Below are 25,859 nucleotides of genomic sequence, written 5' to 3'. Positions count from 1 at the left end.
GTGGAAGAAGGTGCTCTGGTCAGATGAAACCAAAATCGAACTTTTTGCCCACAATGCAAAACGATATGTTTGGCATAAAAGCAACACAGCTCATCACCCTCAACACACCATCCCCACTGTCAAACATGGTGGTGGCAGCATCATGGTTTGGGCCTACTTTTCTTCAGCAGGGACAGGGAAGATGGTTAAAATTGAGGGGAAGGTGGATGCAGCCAAATACAGGACCATTCTGGATGAAAACCTGTTGGAGTCTGCAAAAGACCTGAAACTGGGATGGAGATTTATCTTCCAACAAGACAATGATCCCAAACATACAGCAAAATCTACAAAGGAATGGTTCACAAATAAACGTATCCAGGTGTTAGAATGGCCAAGTCAAAGTCCAGACCTGAATCCAATCAAGAATCTGTGGAAAGAGCTGAAAACTGCTGTTCACAAATGCTCTCCATCCAACCTCACTGAGATCAAGCTGTTTTGCAAGGAAGAATGGGCAAGAATTTCAGTCTCTCGATGTGCAAAACTGATAGAGACATACCCCAAGTAACTTGCAGCTGTAATCGCAGCAAAAGGTGGCTCTACAAAGTATTAACGCAAGGGGGCCGAATAATTTTGCACGCCATACTTTTCTTTTCTTTATTAGTTACAAAAGTTTCAAAAATCCAATAGATTTCGTTCCACTTCACAATTGTGTCCCACTTGTTGGTGATTCTTCACAAAAAATAAAAATTTTATATCTTCATGTTTGAAGCCTGAAATGTGGCAAAAGGTTGAAAAGTTCAAGGGGGGCCGAATACTTTCGCAAGGCACTGTATATCTATATGAGAATGATCAAATGTGCACTTCCTCCTCCTTCACTACTTCTTCATTACTGCTGCAAAATCTTGATGACTCTGGACCAGAATTAGGCTGGGTATCAAAAGATGACAGTAACAGTAGCAGATGATGTGTGGGGTCTTAGACAGGAGTTACTGTTGAATATAAAGAGGAGGAAAAGTAAGAGTTTGGTATTGTTGATCATTGTCTTTTTTCCCCAGAGGATGGTCTGATGGCTTTGAGCCAGAGTTCCTTATATGTTTTATGGCCAAGGTAACATATATGTCATACTGGAAATATATATATATATATATATATATATATATATATATATATATATATATATATATATATATACACACACACATAAAAAAAAAAGCCATACCATCCCTGTCCCAAACTCCTGTGGCTGGAGCCCTAAGAGTGATGTATATACCATACCTGGCAGATGCCCCTGGAAGCTGAAAACCCCTGAAGCACGCACCACTACTTCAGTGATATCCACTTGCTTCCAGGTGCTGTGCCGAGTGGCTGACCTGTGGCATCACAGGAGATAGGCCGGTCTGCACCAGCACCATTCACAGCATGGCGCAGGTGGCATTAAAAAATAAAAAAATAAAAATAAAAATAAAAATCGGCCAATCACAGAAGATGCAAATCAAATCATTCTCTGAACGGTGCTCGTTCTAGGTGACCAGCCTTCTGTGTTCTGAGTGCAGCAAGCCAACTGCACAGGATCTGAAAGCAAGTGGAGATCACTGGAATAGCGTGGTGTACTGCAGTGATTTTCAGCTTCTAGGAGCAGTGGAAAACTTATCTGCATGCCCCTTGTATGCCGACAGGCAAGGATCTGAATTATTTTTCTAAGAATTATCTGAAATTAGAACAAACAACTGCAGACTGCTAATAGAAAACGCCTTATATCATTCTTCAAGCACAAAAAATTCATAATATTCTTGAAGCAACACATACAGTCATGAGACTCCGAGTTTCTGAAGTACCTGTCGGGATTCAATGCATTAAAAAAGGAGGCATAACCAAACAAGAGGCTTACCTTGCCTGACAGCCTCTCACCAATAGGAAGAGATAGGCCATGAGTGCCTGGGTCCACTTCCCCTGTGCTTATCAATTGTTTCTAAACAAGAGAAAAATATAATACAGATAAAAGGTCAGAATAAAAACAAAAACTGTTATTTTCACTCAACCTGCAAATCACTAAATACATAGCTGTTCATCTCCCCCCCCCCCCTCCTTTTTCTATTTACTCTTCTCTCGTCCAAAATCCTCAGTGCTTTTGAACATAGGGCTTACATTACTACATATTTCACTTCGGAGAAATCTGACCTACCCCCTTCTTTCTAACTCCTTTCCATACTGGTATGTATGTAACAATATACATCTTGTTATGAAAAAAAACACCTTTCACATTTTTAAATTAAAGGGATTTTTTTTTTAAAACCGAAGCAAAAAAAAAAAAAACCCACAACATACATGTTATACTTACCTCTATTGCAGGTGGTTTTGCACACAGCAGCCCAGATCCTCCTCTGCTCGAGTCCCTCTTTGTTGCTCCTGGCCCTTCCCTCCTATCCAGTGCCCTCACAGTCAGCAGCTTCCAATGGGGGCACTGGAGCCGAGTCACAGCTCCCCATGTCCATTCAGACATGGAGCCCCCATCCGGCCCCACCCCCTCTCTCCCCTAATTGGCTGACTGACAGCCATGGGAGCCAATGGCGCCACTGCTGTGTCTCAGGCAATCAGGAGGAGTGTCATGGACGACAAGTGAGGGACAAAAAAAACAAGACAGGGAGTCCCCTTCCAAGCATAATCTTGGAGAGGTAAGGCTTCAGTTTTTGTAGCAGACCATGAACAAGAAAGAGGGGGCAAGATCTGTGTCCAATCACCTGAAGGTGGCAGCATAATATAGATTCATTCATAACATTCATAGATATGAATATGATGTGTACCCCGTTTTATAAAGAAAATTATTGAAACTCTGCTGAGATAATCTTAGAGCCCTAAAATGAAGGTGATGGCATTACGGTTTAAATCTTAGTAATACGCTAAGACTGCTGTAGTTATAATGAAAACAGATAGTTCCACTTATCAACCAGTTTGAATTTATATCTTCAGAACAGAGAAAATAGGAATATGCAAAAATGTTTGTGAATATCCTTGCATTGTATATCACCACCAAGGATTTCTTTTTATATCAGATATTTTTTCCAGTTTGAAGCAGGACGCTCAAAAAATAAAATACATCCCATGGTAGTCGATGCAATAAACCAAACCACAGAGAACAGCCAACCTGGAAATCATTGAACCAAGATGTGTTAGTTCCTGAAGATTCTTCAGATGACCTCTCTTTTCAATGCAACAATGATTGCCAGCACAGGAGAGGTGATTATTTCATGTCTTCATTGCAGGGGGAACCTTTTGAAGAAACATTTGAGCGATTCCTTTAAGAGAGATTCATTTGGCTATTGAAGTGTCCTGTTTTTGATTTAAACCCACCAAATACTGTGGGTATTTATGAGACATCCTCACTGATTTATAAATCAATAGCCACTAATATTTTCTGTACAATTTGTAAGCATGGAAGCATTTGAGAGGCAGTAGTTGGCCCTACTTTTGCACTTTCTCAAACTTCAAAAGATGCTCGTCTTCCAAAAGATTTCAGTGGAATATGGCTATGACAAAATGGTTCATGTAGTTAAAGTGGACCTTCACCCATGCAAAGCACTTCCTCTCCTCAGGTCCATGGGGACAGGCAGAGACCCCCGTGCATCTGCACACATGCGAGATTGGCGGCACAGGAGCAGAGAGACACAGAATTTTGCTGCCAGAAAGACAACACTGAACTCCATGGATTAGCAAGTATGTTTTTCTATATTTTCACACACAACCAATTAACAGGACATGTAAACTAATTGTGATTATGGAGTGAAATTCCTCTTTAAGATTATGTCCATGTCTGCTCATTGCTATTAAAATACAATTCTATTAGCAGTCACTTATTATATTTGTATTAAATGTATAGCTGTGCAACAGTTCTATTTTAAACCCGATACAAAAAAAAAAATTAGGTTTTTAATGACCAAATCTTCAGTTCATGCACCTTTCATTATTAAATTACATCATTTATCAAAACACCAACAATAATATTCACCAATTTATTGATGTTCAATCCTTAGCAATAAAAGGGTCAAATAAAAAAACTGTTATTTCAGTAATGGGTAGATGCTGAATCATTGAATAATTCATTGCCAAGAGATATAAGAAGCAAGTGGTATACTAAGCCCAGCATTGCAAAACCAAAAAAAATAAAAATGTTTTGGGTGGATAGACCCTTTAGGCTGGGTTCACACCATTGCGAACTGGACGCGGTTTTTCTGCATTCAATTCTCAATAGCAGGAGATTTTGACCAGCTCTCTATGGAGCCGATAAACATATCTCTGCAGGGGGTCTGTGCATCTATTGGTCCGTTTCAGGTCCGAACTCAGTCTAAAATTCAGGCTAAAAAACGGTGAACCAGGATTCTCCACACTCCTGCTGTGCGCCGTACGCGGCTCATATGTGAACAAAACTGAATGCTCACAGGAAACATAACAGAGATTATACATGCTCAGAAATCATAAAAGGGGTGAGAGCAGGCAAGCAGTGTACAGATTCCCTCATGCAGCTACAAGACTTAACAATGCCACTAAGTACACATAAGAGTGAGCACATATGCAACTAATAATCTGAAGCAAAATACATGTAATTAATGGATACTAATTAATATATAAGCAGCTGCACAATTTTCTTGCATACGACAAAAAAAGGTAATCTAGAAATAAATGCAGTTTGGTCATTTCTAAGCTTAGCAGCAAAACCAATCAAATGCAGAGCAGTTCTACTAAAGAGGGATTGGTTAGCAGGAAAATACACGATTTTAATTATTCCTTCCACACAAGCAGTTGTGTTTAGACTTACATACGGCGTTGGGCAAAACAGAACTCAGCCCTCCTACCTTTCTTTTGACCTGAGCGTTTTCCTGGAAGTCAGGAAACACAGCACACTATTACATGATAATAATGCCTTTACTTTACTGCAACATATGTAGACAAACAGGCGTGATTATTATAACATGGAACAAAAAGAACGATGAGGACCACGTCAATAAAAAGGACATTCATGGTTTTTCTAAACTGAATAAGAATAAAACCACAGATTCAATTTAACAGTCTACAACACAATTCCTTAAATTTGGTACAAATAAGTTTTTTTTCCCCCCTTTCAGGTTATATACTTGCTCAATGTATGCAAATGTGTTCAAAAGAAAGAATTTGAGGGATATATTTACTATTAGAGCTCTTTCACACTGGTGTTCCGTCTGTCGACAGCTGAAAGACGAGCAGCAATGCATTTGTATAGTCAAACAGATGTAAATGAATGATCATCCGTTAACATCAGTTTACATCCGTGTCCAATTGGGTTCGTTTTTTTTTTTTACAGAGCCTCCATTTCTGTTCTGTTTAAAAAACAGAAGGGGACCTAGATGGATGTAAATGAACAAACGATCCATTTTTGCATTGGTTGTTAGGAGCCGACACCCACCGGCATCCTAACCAGCGACTCATTCCTGCTGTCAGCAGTTTTTTCCAGTATCCAGCTGATAGTCGCTGCAGCACCCACTAGCGATGAGCCAGGAACACCCAGGAAAGTGTGCGAGGGGAATATAGAGAAGAGAGCAGAAGCGATGAGTCATTGGTTGTTAAAGAAGCGGCATCTGCCAGCACCCCAACAAGCATGACTCACCCCTGCTGTCAGCAAAAATTCCCAGTTGACATCAGAATGTAAACAAATGAGCCGGAAAGGTTTTTAAAAAAGGGAGGCCCGGTGGTTGTGGGGTTGACTGATCAAAATTTGGAAGCCCCCCTTTAACAAGGGGTCCCCAGACCCCAGACCCCCTATGTGAATGAATATTGGGTATGTCAATAAAAACATCAAGTAAAATAAACATACAACACGGCCCCCTGGAAAAAATATCCCCAGACGTACATCCACTGTCTATCACATCATCCAGCAATGTAGGTCCACATCAATCACAATGCAAAAAAACATCTGCCAACCAACAAAAAAAATATATATTACGGCCAACCGAACCTGACCGCTCCTGCCATCGAAAAGCACCCCCGTCCTTAGTGGCTAAAGTAAACAAAGGGGTGGCTCATCTGTTGCCATCATCAAGTGACCTGCCCCTTCATGAATTCACTGACCATATATGGACACATCCATATATGATCAATGATGTCACAAAGGGACGGGGTTGTCCGGTGACATCTGGGTGACCCCACTTCTTTATTTACTTTAGCAGCTGAGGGCATGTGGCCTGGCATGGATTGAGGGGACCTCATGTCATTTTTTTTTCTTTGGCGTGAGGTCCCCTCAATCCATAGATATATGCTTATGTGAACTTTTTAAATACATTTTTTTACTTTGTTTATTTATTGTGTATTTTCATTTTCTAATTGAGTGGATCATGTTGTATTCATCATTTATGAATTATGAACACTGATATATATGTTTGTTTGGTTGGAATTGTACACATTTTTTTCACTTAGCCCTTGTACACACGGTCGGAGATTCCGTCGGAATGTTTCCTATCGGACCGTTTTGTCGGATATTCCGACTGTGTGTGGTCTGCATCGGACTGTTTCAGTCGGAATATCCGACGGACCAACTTTTCCAACTTGTCGGTAAAATTTTCCGGCAAAATGCTCCTATCGGACATACTCTGATCATGTGTAGCCTACTCCGACAGACAAAGTGCCATGCATGCTTAGATCAAATTCCTAGGCCAAAGCTATTGGCTACTAGCCTGAACATAGTCCCGTCGTAACGAAATAACGTCATCGCGTTATGTACAATCGGATTTTCCGACAACTTAGTCCAACAGTGTGTATGCAACATCACTTCCGGACCTCTTCCGGAATTAATCCGTCGGAGTAGTTGGTTGTCGGAATCTCCAACCGTGTGTACAAGGGCCAACACTGACAGGTCAGTCTTTTTATTTAGTATTGCATTGGGTACAATATTCAGGATACAGTAGTAACAGCAGTCCTGTGATCACTATTAACCAAGCGCAAAAGTTTATTTTATTTAAATATCCCATGATGCCTTGCCTGGTGTAGACAGATCTGTATATGCTTGCAAAATGAAGTGTACATGGAGCATGCATTGTTGCTCCTACTTAGGAAGCGTGGTAATCCTAAAACCAGAAGTCTGAAAACTGGCAGGATCATCAGGTTAAGAAAATGCATATTGATGAAAAGATGACACCATTGGACTATCAGTCGAAAAAAGGCCTACAGTCACATGGGTGAGCATAGTATGCTGCATTTAGAGGTTGCAATACACTACAAACTGTCCGATTAGCTGTGGCCAGAACTTTGCAGAAACCGAAGCTCTGTTCACACCTAACCATGTACATGAGTGGTTTACATGCAAACAGCAGCGGCCCTGGATATTGATTTGTACAGAGTTTAAATCTGACATCCAACGCTGACATCTGCAGCTGGTCAGACCAGCTGTGTGGCCAGCATTAGTTACACTCTAAAGCCAAACTCCACTCAAACAGCAAAACTGACAGTTGAAATACATATATGCAAACTTTTTTACCATAAAAATATTCTAAGATCCTTTTTAACCACTCTTGTGATTAACACATCCCTGTAACACTGCACAGCCAGGATGTGGCATCACAATTTACTTTTGCAGACTAACATGCCAGTTGTGAGTTTACTGTACTATTAACTGGTGATTTTACATTGCCAAGATTCTCCCTATGCTCTTTTCTTCGTGTGAGCTGACTAAACACTTCCCCCTTCAATTATCACTTTTAGAGAATGTGAGCTTGGCAGCACTGCACTACACTGCACTACAATTGAAAGAGAAAAAAGAATGAACAGTTCACGGGGCATAAACGCAAAATGCCATGTCTGATCACCATTGAGGAAAGCATTGTGTGAAGATAAAGACAAATTTAAAGAGGGTCTCGAGCCTAAAATGACAAACCGTTCTTTAAAAAAGTTTCCTACAAAATATTCTTATTGACAATATTTGTTGTTTTCACAACCTTAGATTTATATACCTTTTGCCTGTTTATCATGCTGTTCCCATACATAACCACTAGCCAGGCTGACAACTGGGATCAGCCACTATAAAAATGGCTGATCCCCCAGTGGTCAGTACCTGGAAGCTTTGCCGCATCATTATATACAAATCCTTTTCTCAAGTCAAATGCCTCCCAACACAGTGCATGCTCTGTATTTTTGCCTGAGCCAAGAGCTGTCAGAGCTCAGGCAGAGATACAGCTCATGCACAATGAGACCTAAGATGAAGACAGGATCACTAATAAAGCTTCTTCCCTCCTGTTTCCTATGCCAGCCCTCAGGGTAATCTCTGCCCCCAGGAAGGAAGGAAAGGAGAAGCACCAATAGTTAGAAGTCACCTAACCACGTGTAATAATTATAAAGGGGAGGGGACAGGACGGTACGTTAGGCAGGTGATCTGCTGAGGAAGCACATACCATCCCGAAACCAGTCCAGGTTTTTTACCCATTTTCGCTTGATGTAGAGTGGCGCACCTGATCTATGCGAGTACCCCATATGAGGGTTTTGCTTTGATTAATACATTGTTTAAACTTTATTACACTATCAAGTCCTTTTTTCTACTAACATACCGAGGCATTGCGCTGATGAGTCCTAGATTCCGGTAACACTGCAGAGACCAGAGGTGGTTCACAGGCGTGTATTGACTAAGCTTAATTGCAAAGTCACACGCTCAGAGGTGAGCGTTTAATACCTAGGGGGGAGCACCTGAGTGAGGAAACTACAGAATGCTTTGGATCACACACAAAGCAGTTTCAGAATCGCATGGACTTTGAAGCACATTTGAAATTACACAGTTGGATATCGCATACATACATAGGAGCACCTTTATTTATGTTTGCCTAATAGTGGGATCAACATTTATTTATACACGATCCTATGGACACTATTGAAAGTGGTATAATTGTTAACCACTTGGATGCATGTTAGCATTTTGCTATATATTTTTTTTACATATATATTTTTTTTACATATATATTTTTTTATTCACTATAAATGTATCTTTTTTATATATGTGTTGCACTACTGTCACTTTCTACAGTCGGTAGAGACTGGGTTTATCACTTTATGACTTTCAAATGTTTTGTATGCACTTTGGTTATTACCTATTCATAGTGTGTAGTCCATTTTGTATTTGGAAGCGCAGCATATATATTTAATTAACAATTATAAAAAGGTATTCATTTTTTAATAAAAAAAAAATTAGATAGGAGAATGCTAAAGGGCTTTATTAAAGTGATTGTAAAGGCAATTTTTTTTATTTAAAATGAAAAAGATGATGTTCTACTTACCTGCTATGTGCAACAATATTGCACAAAAGTCCTCCTCTTCTGGTGTCCCCCGCCAGCACACTCTGCTCCTAGTACTTTTGAGGGAGCACTCAAAAAGGATAAGGAGCAGAGAGTGCTTGCGGGGGACACATTAATAAAGCCCTTTAGCATTCTCCTATGTATAATTTTTTTAAATTGAAAAATGAAAACCCTTTTATAAGTTTTTATGAATACCTTTTTATGTGTTGAGGGGGCACCCTGGTTGAGTGCGTCCATTGGCTCAGCCATGCCCCTCGCTTCCTACTCGCTGGAATTGCCTATGGCTCCCACTGCTCTCAGATGGACGGACAGGTAATGGGGTGTTTCTACGTTAATGCATAGGATGCATTACAGTAAAAAAACACTTAGGCTGGCTTCAGAACCACTTTAAGTACTATCTGGTAGTAGATACATTTCCATGTACTTTAGCAGTTAGCAGAATATTAATAGTAAACGGTCAAGACAGAAATTCCGGTGCTAGCTACAGATCCATCATATTTATACTTCAATGATTAGCACTGTCCTGGAATAAGCATACCTACATTCGATTGCTGGGACACATGATATGGAATTGGTCAATGGTCCACTATGTAGCTATATCACCAGGAAACTGTCACTGCAAACCATCAATCAAACGGCCAAGGCATTCCCTGGCCAGCAGCCACATATATCTCTTGCATACATACGACTACAGGGTGGGCTATGCCTTGCCCACTTATGATTGGCGGTCCGTAGCGAGTGGCAGAATAGATTAGGGGGGTTCAAACTAGGATTTGAACAAACCTGAGTTCAACCCTAGTAAGGGTGACAGTCCTACAGAAGACACCTTAAAAAATAAAATAGCATTGGCAGCACCCTTTAAAACAAACTTCAGGATTTGAATGATCATCTTTTTGGAGTTTGAATGGAGTACATTCTTCAATATTATTGTAATGCTTATGGTATTTAAAACGTTTACTTACTGTGTTTTTCCTTTCCAAAAATGATTGCTTTTCATTCACTTGCAATGTGTATTTGAACTTGCTAGAAAATGTGACTACTCCAGGAAGAGTCAAATTCCTAGCACAACCCCCTACCCTCCTTCCATGTAATAGCTCTTTGACCGTATGGGCGTGTCTAATTACTGCTTTTGATCGTTCAGCTCCTCCACTCCTCACCCCTCCTACAAAATGTTTTACATACCTGCCAGGGGAGAAGTGAAGGAGAATACTACAGAGTTTCCCTTGAGTGACAATGCTTTGAGTCTGATTTTAGATAGGGCATCAAGTCAAAAAGCAGAGTTTTTCAATTCATTGCTCTTACCCGATTGAGGTATCTACGATAGTCCTGGCGCAATTCTTCCTTCAGTTTATGCTTTTTCCTCTCATAGTCCTCTCCAAGAGGCAAACTCAATCCATAGCCGGCATCTAAAAGAACAATATCAAAAATATCTACAAGTGAAGTCCATGCTCTCTTTACATGGTCCGATTAAACTATAGAGTGGTTTTTACTACCATGGAGGTCTCCAAGTCTCAATGTGGCACTGGAAAGAAGCCAGAAAGAGCACCTTTCCTCAAAGCCTTTCTTAGATTTGTAACCATGTTTACGCATTTTATCAACTTCTGTCAAAAACACAATTCTGCATCATATGTGCTATTTAGCTATTACTCTGATCATGTTATGTCTCTTCTGCAGTAAACCAATTTGACCTGTCTATTCTCAATCATCTTTAGAATGTACACTGATAGTAGCTCAGAGTATATACTCCGCATTACCTCAGTGCTGGAATGAATAAACTCTAGTGCACATGCCTCATTCTGGCCTGGCCAATTAAGACGGCTGACTGGGTGAAATTGTTGCTGCCAGCTAGGATTGAAAGTTAGTTTACTTCCACTTTACACAAAGAGAATATGGCACTGGATGAATCAATTGTAGTATTAAAGTAGAACTATAGGCAACTTTTATTTTTTATTTTAGACAGAGCATGGGAGGGTTATAACCCCTGTCAGATTTATTTTTTGTCCCATTTTGGAGATTTCCCTTTACTTTCTGTTTCATAGCCAACCAGGAAGTGGTAGGAAATCCCTGCAAATTACCCGCTTCAGCCCTGGAAGAAGATTTTACTCCCTTCCTGACCAGAGCACTTTTTGTGATTCGGCACTGCATCGCTTTAAATGACAATTGCGCGGCCGTGCACCCAAACAAAATTGATGTTCTCCCCCCCCCCCCTACAAATAGGGCTTTCTTTTGGTGGTATTTGATCACCGCTGCGGTTTTCAGTTTTTGCGCGATAAACAAAAAAAAGCGGCAATTTTTGGGGAAAATAAATCAAATTATTTTTTTACTTTTTGCTATAATAAATATCCCCCAAAAGTACATTTAAAAAACACAATAAGCGTATATTGATTGGTTTTCTCAAAAGTTAAAGCATCTACAAAATAGGGGATAGATGGCATTTTTATTATTACATTTTTTTTTTTTTTTTTTTTTACTAGTAATGGCGGCAATCTGCGATTTTTATCTGGACTGCTACAGTTATGGCGGACACGTCGGACAATTTTGACACATTTTTGGCATCAATACAACGATCAATGCTATAGAAAACACATGGATTACTGTAAAAATGTCACTGGCAGTGAAGGGGTTAACACTAGGGGGCAATCAAGGGGTTAATGTGTTCTAACTGAAGGGGGGAGGGGACTGTGCAGGGGAGATGACAGATCGTTGTTCATACTCTGTATGAGCAGACGATCTGTCTGTTCTTCCCTCAGAGAACCGGAAACTGTGTTTACACAGACAGATCCCAGTTCTCTGTGTGCCCCGAGCGATCGCAAGAACCCAGCGGTAATCATGACCGCCAGGCACTTGCATCGGATCGGGGGGTGAGCTTGCACCCCCTAGTTGCCACAGGGTGAAGCGACGTTACATGACGTTGTTTCGCCCAGCCATGCCATTCTGCCACAGTACAACTGCGGCGGATGGTCGGCAAGTGGTTAATGGAATTTTTTGGAGACCCCCAGGTCACCAGAACTAGTGTCCCCATTGGAAGATTTCCCCTCTATTGCATTAGTAAGGACAATCAATATTTGTGATTTTCTTTTACTTTCACTTTCAGTGATAATGGTAAACAGAACAAATAGAGAGGGTGAATCTCCTTAATGGGGGAACAGACAGCAATAAAAACTGACACGTGTTCTAATCCCTCTCCACTCTAGCTAAAACAAAAAATAAGTTTTGTCTTTAGTTATACTTTAAATTAAATGCTAGGGAAGGAGAATCTATAGATGTCAAATACAACAACAATTCCTAGAGCAGTGATGGCCTTGGCACCCCAGATGTTTTGGAACTACATTTCCCATGATGCTCATGCACGCTGCAGTGTAGTTGAGCATCATGGGAAATGTAGTTCTAAGACACCTGGGGTGCCAAGGTTCGCCATCACTGTCCATGAGCATTCTGGATCATACCTGACTGTTTTACTGGAGCAGTTTCTTTCTGTGACTGTCGGTTTGGGGGAATGTTTTCTTTAGAAGCGTAGGCCCTTGGTCTTTCTCCATCACGTGCATTCTCAAATCTCTTGCTCTAAAACATACAAGAACATTTTTAAAACAGCAGTAACTTTTAAATTAGTATAGTTTTATATTATAATTTTAAAATATAGCATATTTTTTTCCATTTACTTTTTGTTAGTTATAGTGAAAAATCATAGTACAAAAATAAAGATGTATAGAAGGGGGATTGCGCTATGGGTAGAGACAGTATGTTGATGGAATGAGCTGCCTCTGCCTAATATCACCACCACGTGGATGGGAATATATTGGATGTGCAAAGAAAAGACAGATCTGGCGCTATACCTTTAAAAATTAAAGACTAAATGAAAAATAGAAAATGGAGAGAAGAAAAAAATAAAAAGGAAAACATTTTTTCCTTTTTATTTTTTCTTCTCTCAATTTTCTATTTTTCATTTAGTCTTTAAATTTTTAAAGGTATAGCGCCAGATCTGTCTTTTCTTTGCACATAGTACAAAAATACAAACTGAAAAAAGGCTTGATTCACACTAATGTGTTTTTTCATGCTTTTTGCAGAAATGACAGGGAATTATTTTAACAGGGTTCCTATGGAACACGTTCACATCAATGCATTTTGTGCCTCTGGTTTTGGAAAGGGTCGGGAACATTTTTCACGCAAAATGCAGAGTTTTGTAGGTAACAGACTTCAATGGACCTGCATTCAAAATGCAAGTACTATGTTTCTACCATGATTTTACACACACACACACATATATATTTTATATATATATATATATATAATAACACATTTACTGTATATAGCTGGTTGCTAAGGAGTGGGTCGGGAAGCCAGCTGCCGCATCCTTAGTAATGGATGAGTCATCAGCTGTCAGCGGGTTTCCCCACTGACAGCTAAATGTAAAAAAATAAAAATAAAAAAAAAACACACACACACATTGCCAGCAAAAAAAATTCACAAAAAATATGGCGTGGGGTCCCCTATTGACATGAGTTTTAATGTGTTGATGTGCGTTTTTTCAATGCATTTTTGAATTTAGAAATTACAGTGGATGGGGTTAACCAAGGCTTGTCAATACCTGTTGCCAAAATATTAGAACGCATATTATATGCGTTTTGATGTGCCATTATTGGGGGAGTGGATATTAGCATTATCGCAGGCAAGCGCTCAGCTTGCCTTGCATGTTTCCAGCATCAGAGTTGTCATTACTTGGCTACTGTGGCTGGAGAAGCAGCTAATCGAGCACAATCGAGCTGCAATGGATGGCAGAGGAGACATTAGGGGTGTAATAGATCCTGATGTCTCAATAATAGGGACCTGTCACTTTTCCAACGGTATTACAAAGGGGGCTCGTTAGCCTCCTTGTGAAAGCAATGAAGTTAAATGTAAAAAAACAAGTTTTTAGGCTTCATGTACACGGGATGTTTTTACAACCTCTCCTGAACGATTTAACTTGACAGATAGTAACCCACCTTAAAACATCTGTTTTGCCGCGTTTACATGCCCCGTTTGCAAAAAAATAAATAAAAAAAAATAAGGTTTTTTCCCCCCAAAATAGTCAAAAATGAAAAACGCCTCTAAACGAAACACGGCTAAACGCAAGTTACAGAATTTAGAAGCGTTTGGCGCTTGAAATGCCTCTAAACTCAGCGTCTGAGCTCATTTTTTTGCTTTCCAAAAAAGGCCTCTAAACTCAACTGCCTAAAAACTACATTAAACTAACCTGTGTACATAAGATAACATTGGATGAGTTCAGGGACAGCTGAAAAAAAGCAGTCAACTGCCTCTGAACGTCCGTTTACCAGCAGTGTGTACATGAGGCCTTAAAAATGTACCGTATATACTCGAGTATAAGCCGAGATTTTCAGCCTCTTTTTTGAGGCTGAAAGTGCCCCCCTCGGCTTATACTCGAGTCATCGCTGTCTGCCTGCTCGATCAGCGTGTCGAGCAGACAGACAGCGGCCATTCTATAATTCAAAAGCCGCGCCTCCGGCTCCGCCTTCGCCTGTGATAGGCGGAACACTGAATTTCCCAGCAGCCTGTGTTCCGCCTATCACGGACATCGTCTCATCCTCGTACTACGGACGAGGATGAGACGATGTCCGTGATAGGCGGAACACAGGCTGCTGGGAAATTCAGTGTTCCGCCTATCACAGGCGAAGGCGGAGGCGCGGCTTTTGAATTTTACAATGGCCGCCGAGGCGCCGACGAAGAGCGGCGATCCTGGCAAGGCACGGGACGGAGGCAAGGCAAGGCACGGCACGGGACGGGACGGAGGCAAGGCACGACACGGGACGGAGGCAAGGCACGGCACGGGACGGAGGCAAGGAGGCAAGGCACGGGACGGAGGCTCGGGACACAGGCTCGGGACACAGGTAGGCTGGACACACACACACACACACACACACACAGGGATGGATGGATGGAGACACACACACACAGGGATGGATGGATACACACACACACAGGGATGGATGGATGGATGGAGACACACACACACAGGGATGGATGGATGGAGACACACACACACAGGGATGGATGGATGGATGGATGGAGACACACACACACAGGGATGGATGGATGGATGGATGGATGGACACACACACACACACAGGGATGGATGGATGGATGGACACACACACAGGGATGGATGGACGGACACACAGGGATGGACGGACACACAGGGATGGACGGACACACACACAGGGATGGACAGGCATGTCTCATCCTCGGCTTATACACGAGTCAATAAGTTTGCCAGTTTTTTTGGGGGTAAATTGGGGGCCTCGGCTTATATTCGGGTCGGCCTATACTCGAGTATATACGGTATATTATTAAAAAAATAAAATAAAGTTACTCTGTTGTCCTGCACACACCCACAAATGCAAATATGTACATAGGGTGAAAACATGTAGGTAAACAGCTATTGCACCACGTTTAATCGCCATGAGCATTGGAGTGAGAGAAATAATTCTAGGTCCCTCTGGATTCTAGGTTTATTTTAAATGAATGGGCTACAAAAAAATAAAATAAAAAAAAAGGCATTTAAAATTGCCAACTACAGATAATTTAGGTAGTGTGATCTTTTATTTTGTAAAAAAAAAAAAAAAAATGGGGAATTAATTGTGTTGGTGTGCAATAGAATTAATTTTAGCGTTTTATTCCTAAAAATTTCGATTTGATAAACAGTTGCACATGACAAAAAAAACAACTACTGTCTTTATACTCTGCAGGGCCTCTTAATTCATAAAATATAACGTATTTTGGGGGTTTTACATAACTTTATAGCCAAAAATGCAGATTTTAAAATGTATGTGAAATATAGAAAACAAAATGCTCCACAGGGGAACTGGTTAAAAGTATTTTGGTTAAAGATATACAATCATCTCAAAGAATAAAATCCTAAGGCCTCTTTCACACGGACGATCCGTTCAGGTCCGCCTGTCAGTTTTTCAGGCGGACCTGAACGGATGCTCCATAGACCTCTATGGAGCATCGGATGTCAGCGGTGACATGTCCGTTCCGAAAAAGTGTGACGGAGGAAAAACCTACTTTTCCATCCATCTGTGGATCGGATCGGGTGATGACGGACTCTATGGTTCGTCGACATCCGATCTCCCATAGGGTCCGCCCCCGCGCAGTGTGCAGAGACGGACTATCATTTTCCTGCTCAGCGGGGATCAACAGAGCGTTCCCCGCTGAGCAAGCGGATGTTCACGGGGCGGATCATCACGGCCCGTGTGAAAGAGGCCTAAGTCGGGGGGTCAGCAACCTGTAGATCGCGATTTACCAGTAGATCTCAGACAGGTGACTGATAGATCTCAGTCTGGGCTTGCTGACCCACCATCCCAGAGCATCAAACAGAGTGCACTGCAGAAGGACTTAGAAAAATGGGGTTCCTATTTGTCAAAAATCAAAATTCAACAAAAACTATTGAAAGAGAAAAATGGGGTTCCCTCGCGCTATCAAAGTAAAAATTATCTGAATGTGGTATGTCGGTTAGATTGCTGCTAGATCTAAAGTGTATACCATGCACTTGAACAACAATAAATAAAAAAAGGTGATCAGTGCAAACTATATACCAAATATTACTACAAAGATGGAAAATCCTTGTTTGATATTTATTCTACTTCATAGATAAAGTGCAATAAATCAATAATTATATCAATACTATTGGTGAGTACTAGTGCAAATTGCTGCTGTGCATGCAATTGTTTAACTGTTCAAACTATGCAAACAAATCATTTGCTGTGCTGCGATTTATTTGCGTAATTTGCACAGTAGCAGTTTGCACAGCAGCTAAATAATCGCATGCACAGCAAATGATTTGTTTGCATAGTTTGCACAGTAGTATTTTGCACAGCAGCTAAATAATCGCATTCACAGTGAATCATTTATTTTTGTAGTTTGCACAGTAGCAGTTTTGGACAGCAGCTAAACAATTGCATGCACAGCAGCAATTTGCATTAGGATTCACCAATAGTATTGATATAATTATTGACTTATTGCACTTTATCTATGAAGTAGAATACATATCAAACAAGGATTTTCCATCTTTGTAGTAATATTTGGTATATAGTTTGCACTGATCACCTTTTTTATTTACTGCAGAAGGACTACTTGTAAAGGTGGAGCAAAAGCCGATGCCTCCACTGTAGTGCTGGCCCCTGTCCCATGCGGAGTCGCCCCATTTACTCGAATGAGTCATGATTGGCAGACAGTAGCATGCACCAAAAGCAGCAGGGGGCTCAATACCTGCTGTGGCATGTGTACACCTTTGGCTGCTGCCAAAGGGGTAGGGATTGGGGCAATAAAACCACAACTCAACCGCAGGGTTTTACATGTGAACGAGCCCTAAAAGTGCCCCTGCTGAATGCAACCAAGGGCTCATTTACAATTGCACCAAGCACTGCTGCTCCTCTAAAAGGCGATCTGAGTGTGTTTGACAGGTGGTGAGGAGGAGATATGTTGCCTTCTCACCGTGCGATTTAAACCCATGATTGCTGTGCAATGCATGCGATTGAGACACAATAGTACGGCAATTACAGGTTTAAAACTGTTGTCAGGAGGGACACTATGCCTGGTGATCTTTAACTTCTCCCATGTTGTTCAGGTAGATTACCACTTTAAGGTTGCCTACCTCTCTCTAGTGGATAAAACACAAGCAAGGGAGAGAGCACAAGGCAGAAAGGAAAAATACATAGCGTAATAGAAATGAATATAAATATCTTGGCAGGATAACACATGTAAATAGGCATACAATAGCATGCTCTGTATGATAAACAAAACTCATACTGATAGTCTTTGGGCATAAAATGTTTCAAAGAGTCTCTATTTTGCATCATAATGCTGTTAAAAACACTTGGACTACTTTAGCTGATTATCCCTCAGACAAATAAGTGTCGCAATCCTGTTATGCAATGTACTTTCAGTGGGTTAATTGTTGCTCTGTATTCAGTACACAAATCAATGTTACTTCTAAATGTACAGGTAAGAAAAAAATAAAATAAAATACTAGTTCTATGTAAAAATACTCTGATAATTGCTTAAATTCACAAACACATAACTAAGGGTAGGCTCACGCCGAGAACACAGTGCGGGAAAGGCACAATCCGTGTGTATTTCCTGCACTGAGCTCAAACGAACTGCCCATGCGACCTGCTGTGTGCCAATGTATTGTTAACGGCGCCCCAAATGCAAAAACGCATGGTACTGCAGTACCCTGTAAGGCCGCGTACACACGCGCGGACTGTTCGCCCAACTTTGTCCGTCAAACAGTTTCGGCAAACAGTCCGCTCAAAATTAGCATGGACGGACATGGCCACACACGACGAACGAACAGTTTGCTGAAACCGTGCACGATGACGTGAACGGCACGAAAAATACGACGTCCTATACACTGCATTATAACTTTCGGCGTGAAAATCCTTTCTGAGCATGCGCGCAACTTTGTTTGACGAACAAGCCTACACACGAGCGGACTGTTCGCTGAAACAAGGTTTCAGCGGACAGTTTTACGGAATTTCCGAAAAACCTTGTTGGTCAAACTGTCCGCTGAAACTGTCCGCTGAAAGCCCACACATGAGCGGACTGTCCGCCCAAACACTGTTCAGCGGACAAAGTTGGGCGAACAGTCCGCGCGTGTGTACGTGGCCTTAGGGACAAACTATCTAAATTTAATTATTGGCTAGTATCATGGCATCATACCGCCAAATTTTACTTTTTTTTTCCTGTATCCTGCTGGAAATATTTACCAACTCCTGTACTTAAATAGGAACTGCATTTTACTCACATAGTTTGCAATAAAAACATTGTTGCCATTCTAAAGCTTCCCTCCAACCACTTTGCTTATTATTTTATATATACTGCAATTCTGTACTTCCCAAATATGCAACAGAAATCTCCCTCCACCGAGTCTAACTGCAGTCATTTTATCTGCGGGCTGCTGAAGCCACTTCCTGTTCTCTTCCTGGATTTACACAGAGGCACACCTCCAGCCCTGTAGCTTTTATTGGCCCTCTTGTGACTTATCCCTCCTCCCTTCATGGCAAACACGAGAGAGGGAGAGAGGGAGAGAGGGAGAGAGGGAGAGAGGGAGAGAGAGAGAGAAAAATGGAAGGTTATAACCTCCGTCAGATTTTTTTTTTTCACCATCTGTGTCCTATTGCGGAGATTGCCCTTCGCCTTCCTGTCCTATTGCCAAACAGGAAGTCAGAAAAGAGGAAATCCGAGCAAATTAGGGAATTCCATTCCAGACTTGAGGATCTATACTGCTGCTTGCAGCACACTGCGCTCGAGGGGCGATACCCTCATAGCTCCTTACATCCACCTGATGAAATCTTGTAAATGTATGCACTGAAGACCAAGTTGCGGCCTTACAGATCTGAGCCATGGAGGCCTCGACACTGCCTGTCCTTTCTTAGGAACCCCTGGCAGAATAAATAAGACATCAGTCTTATGAATCTGAGCAGTTGCCTTTAAATAGATTTTCACTGCTCTCACCACATCAAGACAATGTAGTGACTTTTGTTCCCTGGAACATGGTTTTGGAAAAAACAATGGCAGGACAATATCTTGGTTCAGGTGAAACCTGAAACCACTTTTGATAAAAAAAAAAAAAGTCTGGACGAGGGTGTAACACAGTGCTCGACAAAACGCGGTCGCCAGGTTGCATTGGCGACTAGAATCAACGACCTTGCGCCTGGGGCAGCATAGCTGGGGGTATCCCGTCTCCATGGACCCCCCCCCCGCGCGATCGCGTCGGGCCGTGCCGCAGGCGGCCGGTAATTGAGCCCCCGGCTTTGAGGCCTTCTGTGATCCTATGGTTCCTTCTGGAATCTGGCGCCCTCTTGTGGTGGCCGTTGGAATTACAACCAACAATGCTAATGGGCCAGTCTTTCTCCATCCCTTTACTTAGAACCCCTAAACAAAACAAAACAAAAAAAAAAAAAAAATATATATATATATATATATATATATATATATATATATATATATATATATATATATATATATATATATATATATATATATATTTTTTTTTTATTATTTATTCTAACACCCTAGAGAGTAAAATGGTGGTCGTTGCAATACTGTCTGTCACACCATATTTGCACAGCGGACTTACAAGCGCACTTTTTTTGGGGAAAACATTTTTATTTAATAAAAAAATAAAAAAAAAGACAACAGTAAAGTTAGCCCAATTTTTTTTTTTTTATATTGTGAAAGATAATGTTACGCCGAGTAAATCGATACCCAACATGTCACGCTTCAAAATTGCGCCCGCTCATGGAATGGCGACAAACTTTTACCCTTTAAAATCTCCATAGGCGACGTTTAAAAAATTCTTCAGGTTGCACGTTTTGAGTTACAGAGGAGGTCTGGGGCTAGAATTATTGCTCTTACTCTACCGATCGCAGCGATACCTCACATGTGTGGTTTGAACATTGCTTTCATATATGCGTTCGCTTCTGCACGCAAGCTTGGCAAGACAGGGTGCATTTAAAACAATTTTTTTTTCTTATTTTAACTTTTATTTTTATTTTTTTCACTGTTCTTTTAAAAAAAAAAAAAATGTGTGTCACTTTTATTCCTATTACAAGGAATGTAAAAATCCCTTGTAATAGAAAAAAGCATGACAGGTCCTCTTTTATATATGAGATCTGGGGTCAGAGAGACCTCACATCTCATATTTACACTAAAATGCAATTTAAAAATGTCCCTCTAAGAGCTATGGGCAATGACTTGGAGACAGGTGGGGGGCTGGGGGCCATCTTCCCCTCACTCGTCTCCATGTCAGGCCAGGGACAGGTCCAGATCGCCGTCACGGACCTGGCTCCTAACTTTTTTAGCTGGCTCCTAGATTCCAAGCAAATTTGTCAACCCCTGGTGTAACACCACTCTGTCCTCATGACATATCAAATATGGCTCTTTAATAGAAAGAGTAGCCAATTCTGAAACCCTCCTTGCTGAGGATATAGCAACCAAAAATAGCAACTTCCTTGTCAGAAGGACTAGGAGAATATGTTTTTGTAACACAGACAAAACTAAGTTCAAGTCCCAAGGGTTCAAAGGAGGTTTGACGGGCAGAATAAGCCACTTTACCCTTTATATAAAACCCCGGACTAAGAATAAGTAGCAAGTGCTCTTTTGAAATAAGACCGATAAAGCTGAAACTTGGCCTCTAATAGTACTCAAGGTCAATTTCACTTCTACCCCTAATTGTAGAAAGACAAGAATTTTGCCTATGATACATCTCCGAGGGTGCCAACCCTTGGATTCACACCAGGAAACATAAGCCCTCTAGACTCTATAATATATAGTTTTGGAAGCTGGCTTCCCTGCATTAATCAGGGTAGACATAATTGACCTGGAAAGCCCACGTTTCTTCAGAATGTGGGTTTCAATAGGCAAGCCGTTAAATTTAGAGACCGTAAGGTAGGATGGAATATCGATCTCTGTGAGAGCAGATCTGGCTGTAGTGGGAGAGACCATGGGCGCTCCACTGCCATCTTTACAATTTCTGCATACCATGACCTTCTGGGCCATGCTGGTGCCACCAGAATTACTGGCTTTCTTTCCAGCTTGATCCTTTAAGGAAGTTGAGGCAGCAACTGAATTGGGGGGGGAATGCATAGATCAGTGAGGACTGATCCCATGGGGTCGCATCCCTTACCGAGGTGAATGGATAACTTGTTCTGGCCACAAAGTTGACTAACTTCATGTTGAACCTGGACGCTAGAAGATCTATGTCTGGAGTCCCCCATCTTTGGCAAACAGGCCAAAATATGTCAGGGTGAAGAGACCATTCTGCTGGGAATAACTGCTGGCGACTCAAATAGTCCGTCTGCCAATTCTGTATTCCCGGAATGAAGACTGCAGATAGGCACGGAACATTCCTTTCTGCCCAAGTTAGAATATGGTTCACCTCTCTGCGCTGAGAGACTTTCAGTGCCCCCTTGGTGATTGATATAGGCCACAGCTGTGGCATGGTCGGACTAAATTCTGACAGGACAATCCCGTAACCTGAAAGTCCGGGTTTTTAGAGCCAGGCGTACTGCCCGAATATCTAGGATATTGATGGATAAGGTTCCTTTCGGTTCTTGACCACTGTCCCTGGACAGTTGTCTTTTCTAGTACTGCTCCCCAGCCTGAAAGGCTGGCATCCGTTGTTACCACTTTCAGAATGACTGGTCTGAAGCATTTTCCTTTCAGCATATTCTGGGTTAGTAACCACCAGTGAGGCTTTGGGACACTCTTGGGGACAGCTGCATTGGCAAGTCTAAAGTTTTAATTGTTTTGTTCCAAGCAGACAGGATACTGTTTTGCAACAATCTTAAATGAAACTGGGCATAGGGAACTGCTTTGAATGAAGCCATCATGGTTCCTAGTAACCTCATGCAAAAGACAAATGGAGGGGGTCGTCATTTGACCTGACCATCCGCACCAACTCTCTTATGGAGTTGATCTTTCCCAGAGGCAAGGACACCTTTTTCTGGGCTGTGTGTATGATCAGACCCAAGTACTCCAACCTTTTTAGCGGTATTAAGGAAGATTTCTCTATGTTGAGAATCCAACCCAACTCTTTGGATAGTTGGTTGTAGTGCGTACGCTTTGCTCCAAATGAGCCACCCACTGATCTATTAGTAATAGATCATCTAGGTACAATGATAAACAACGTGGAATTCAGATGTAATCTAAAATTATGTAAAACCATATACAAGAATTTAAAATCTATGTATATAAAGTATATAGTAATTTTAGGCAAATAAACACAGTATATAGATATTAATCAGTGCCACAAATAGATGTGCAAGCAAGTAAACAAGTGCAAAAAAAGGGGGGTGTGCAAAATATGCAATGTGAAAATAAATAAATCCCAAAATGGGATGTGGGGGTTTTAAACAGTCCGCGGTGCTAGATAGTGCAAGTGTAGCAGTGTTTTTCAAAGATACTGGGTGTAATTATAATGCTCTTCAGGTGACAGTGTGACTTTAGTGTGGAAATACACTCTTCAGTGTCAATTGACACTCGTGGCTGTTCTAGGTTATTACCTTACTGCTGTAAGGTAAACAGCATGTAGAAAAGGAGGAAGGGGTTTACACTCTTTCAAGCTGTGATGTTCCTGCGCGTCCCTTATTGGGTATGCAGTAAAAGCCTGGGGGGTCCTTGGGCAATCCTTCCGTTCTGTTTCACACTGTGTCAATCTCATATGTTCAACACAACAGGATATAGAGCCTACCATGGTGTAGTATTTTCAATCAAAAAACGGTTTATTAAATACAATTGATTGTGCATACCTATATAAAATGTGAGTTATCAATGTAAAAACGAGGGCCGAGCTCGTACCTGACCGTCTCTTCCGGTTTCTGTTTCAATTTGTTCCAATGGCTCACCCTGGCTTGCCATAACTGGTAATTCAGGCGAGGATGACAGCACAGAAATGCGACTCGGGATCCTAGCGCCTTGGGATAAAATCTTGACTTTTTTGGTTTTTGTGGCTTCTTTTTTGGTAGGCATAGTCCCAAGTACAAAAACTGAGGCACTATACAAATTGTACTTAAATCGCTGAAAATAGTCATGACATTTAAAGACGCTATAAAATTCAGCCTAGTGCTGGGAAAAAGGTGTCGTTCCTGTATCAGGAATGCCAGTTTGCAACCCTCACATGTCCCACAGCTCTTGTGTCCTTGCTTGTGTTGCAGGCTGCTTGTTTTCTGCTTTCTCCTCGTCAGCCGAGGAGAGACTGTATTTTGTTTTTAGCCTGCCATGTGTCCTTGTGGACGTTCACAGCATCGCGCTTAGGCCCCGTCCCCTCCAAGAACAAAATTGTGCCCCTTTTCACTTTTAAAATGTTCCCACGGTATTAGCGGGACCTGTACCCCCCCCAACCCCCCCCCGTGAGGGTAATGTAAGGGGGTACTCACCTCATCTAAAGTCCCAGGGCAAATTTCTCTTTTTTTGTTGCATATTATAGGGATGGAGGTGTGTTACCGGTGACACCAGACCTTATCTTGTTTTCTAATGTAAGGGGGTACAGCGCTGCTGTCCCCCTAACCCTCTGGTCCCATGAGGGGAGAAGAAAAATTTTTTGCAGATTTCTTTTTACCTTGCAAAGTCTCCCTCCACACGCTGCTGCAACCAGACACGGACTGAGCTTACAGTGCAGACAACAGAGTAAGGTATGTGAATAGACTCCCTCTAGTGGAGAATTAAGGCATGACAAAAATGTTTCCCTAATGGAAGAAATACATAGGATGTTTTTAATACCCAATTTTCTTCCCTTATTCTCGCCGCAGGATTTGCTGAATTAACAGACAATCCAAACTTCACCCATCACGGCGGACTGCGTAGCAAACTTTCAAGGACTGGATCCCTAAAACGGGGTTCCAACTGCCTTGGACCTCCAAAGAGCACCCAACAGGACATTTAGGTAATGTAAAAAGACCTAAGCCTGGGTTCCTGGGGTCCCTACAAAGAGAGGCGTTACAGGCAAAACCTCGTGCTTCTGCTACGAGGCTCCAGGTACCATCCCTTTAGGCCTCAATGGCACTTTGGATGGACCTGGTCTTTAAGGAGGCTAGTTAAATCCAGCATGGTTCCCTCCAGTGGAGCTCCAAAGAGCACATCTTTACTCGTGACCAACACCTTAGACATTGGCGAAAAAACTGATGTGCTCCTGGAAGGAGGAGGGGTTATATAGGGAGTGAACTTCCTTGATTAAGTATACCAGTGTCAACACCTGGAGGTGGCCTATAACCCATTAAGTAATTACTTAAGGCTCTGTGTCCCAAGATGTACGATAAAGAAATGCTCATGGTGATCAGCTGTTACAAAACTAGGTGTCCCCTTTAAAAGATTTCCCCTCTCTCTGTTCAATGACAATGGTCACCAACACACATACAGAGCTGATACACAGATTGCAAAAAAAAAAAAAAAAAAGACATATGTTCTAACACTTCTACGCTCACATTTTGAGTCCAAATCTGTATACACTTTGCCCTTTCAATCTGGGGGGGTGGGGAGGAGAGGATGGAGAACGAACCAGGGTCACAGGCAAAGAAGTAGTAGAAATTGCATGAAAAGGCTCATGTACATATAAGCTGCTCTTCTTGTGTAGTTTTGCACTCCAATCTTCCCGCCGTACTCGCATTTCTGCGGACAATCCGGCCGTGTGTATGCCAGTCCGCCGTACTTTTGAAATGAACAGACTTTTCCCGGAGAAAAGTCCGCTCATTTCGAGCGGGTCTCCAGGTAGGCATGGACTGGTATGGACTTAAAGGGGAACCCCAACGCCGAAAAAAAAAAAAAATCGGCATGGGGGTCCCCCCCCAAGTCCACAACAGACCCTTGTCCGAGCACGCTACCCGGCCGGCCAGGAAAGGAGGGGCGAGCGAGCGCCCCCCCCCCCCCGAGCCGTACCAGGCCGCGTGCCCTCAACATGGGGGGTGCCTTGGGAAAGGGGGGCCGCGCGGCCCCCCCACCCCAAAGCACCTTGTCCCCATGTTGATGAGGACAAGGGCCTCTTCCCGACAACCCTGGCCGTTGGTTGTCGGGGTCTGCGGGCGAGGGGCT

At 42.0% G+C, this 25,859-nt stretch overlaps 1 protein-coding gene across 8 annotated transcripts in view; it reads right to left on the bottom strand.

Moving 5' to 3' along the window:
* Positions 1 to 25,859, bottom strand: part of CSPP1 (centrosome and spindle pole associated protein 1) — a 140,275-nt gene that overhangs the window by 87,684 nt on the left and 26,732 nt on the right. For 6 of the 8 annotated variants that reach the window (XM_077492831.1, XM_077492832.1, XM_077492835.1 and 3 more), the window contains exons 3-6: positions 12,725 to 12,839; positions 10,581 to 10,684; positions 4,827 to 4,850; positions 1,868 to 1,948 (exon numbers count right to left, since the gene is read on the bottom strand). In XM_077492831.1, the coding sequence (XP_077348957.1) occupies positions 1,868 to 1,948; positions 4,827 to 4,850; positions 10,581 to 10,684; positions 12,725 to 12,839 (324 nt within the window). The remainder of the gene's footprint in view (positions 1 to 1,867; positions 1,949 to 4,826; positions 4,851 to 10,580; positions 10,685 to 12,724; positions 12,840 to 25,859) is intronic. The other 2 variants (XM_077492834.1, XM_077492839.1) reach the window with 1 other exon arrangement.

Source organism: Lithobates pipiens, unplaced genomic scaffold (genome assembly GCF_037356315.1).
Source record: "Lithobates pipiens isolate NorthernLeopardFrog02 unplaced genomic scaffold, aLitPip1_a1.2 Scaffold_19, whole genome shotgun sequence".
Classification (NCBI taxonomy): Eukaryota; Metazoa; Chordata; class Amphibia; order Anura; family Ranidae; genus Lithobates; species Lithobates pipiens.
This window is presented reverse-complemented; position numbering and strand designations above follow the sequence as displayed.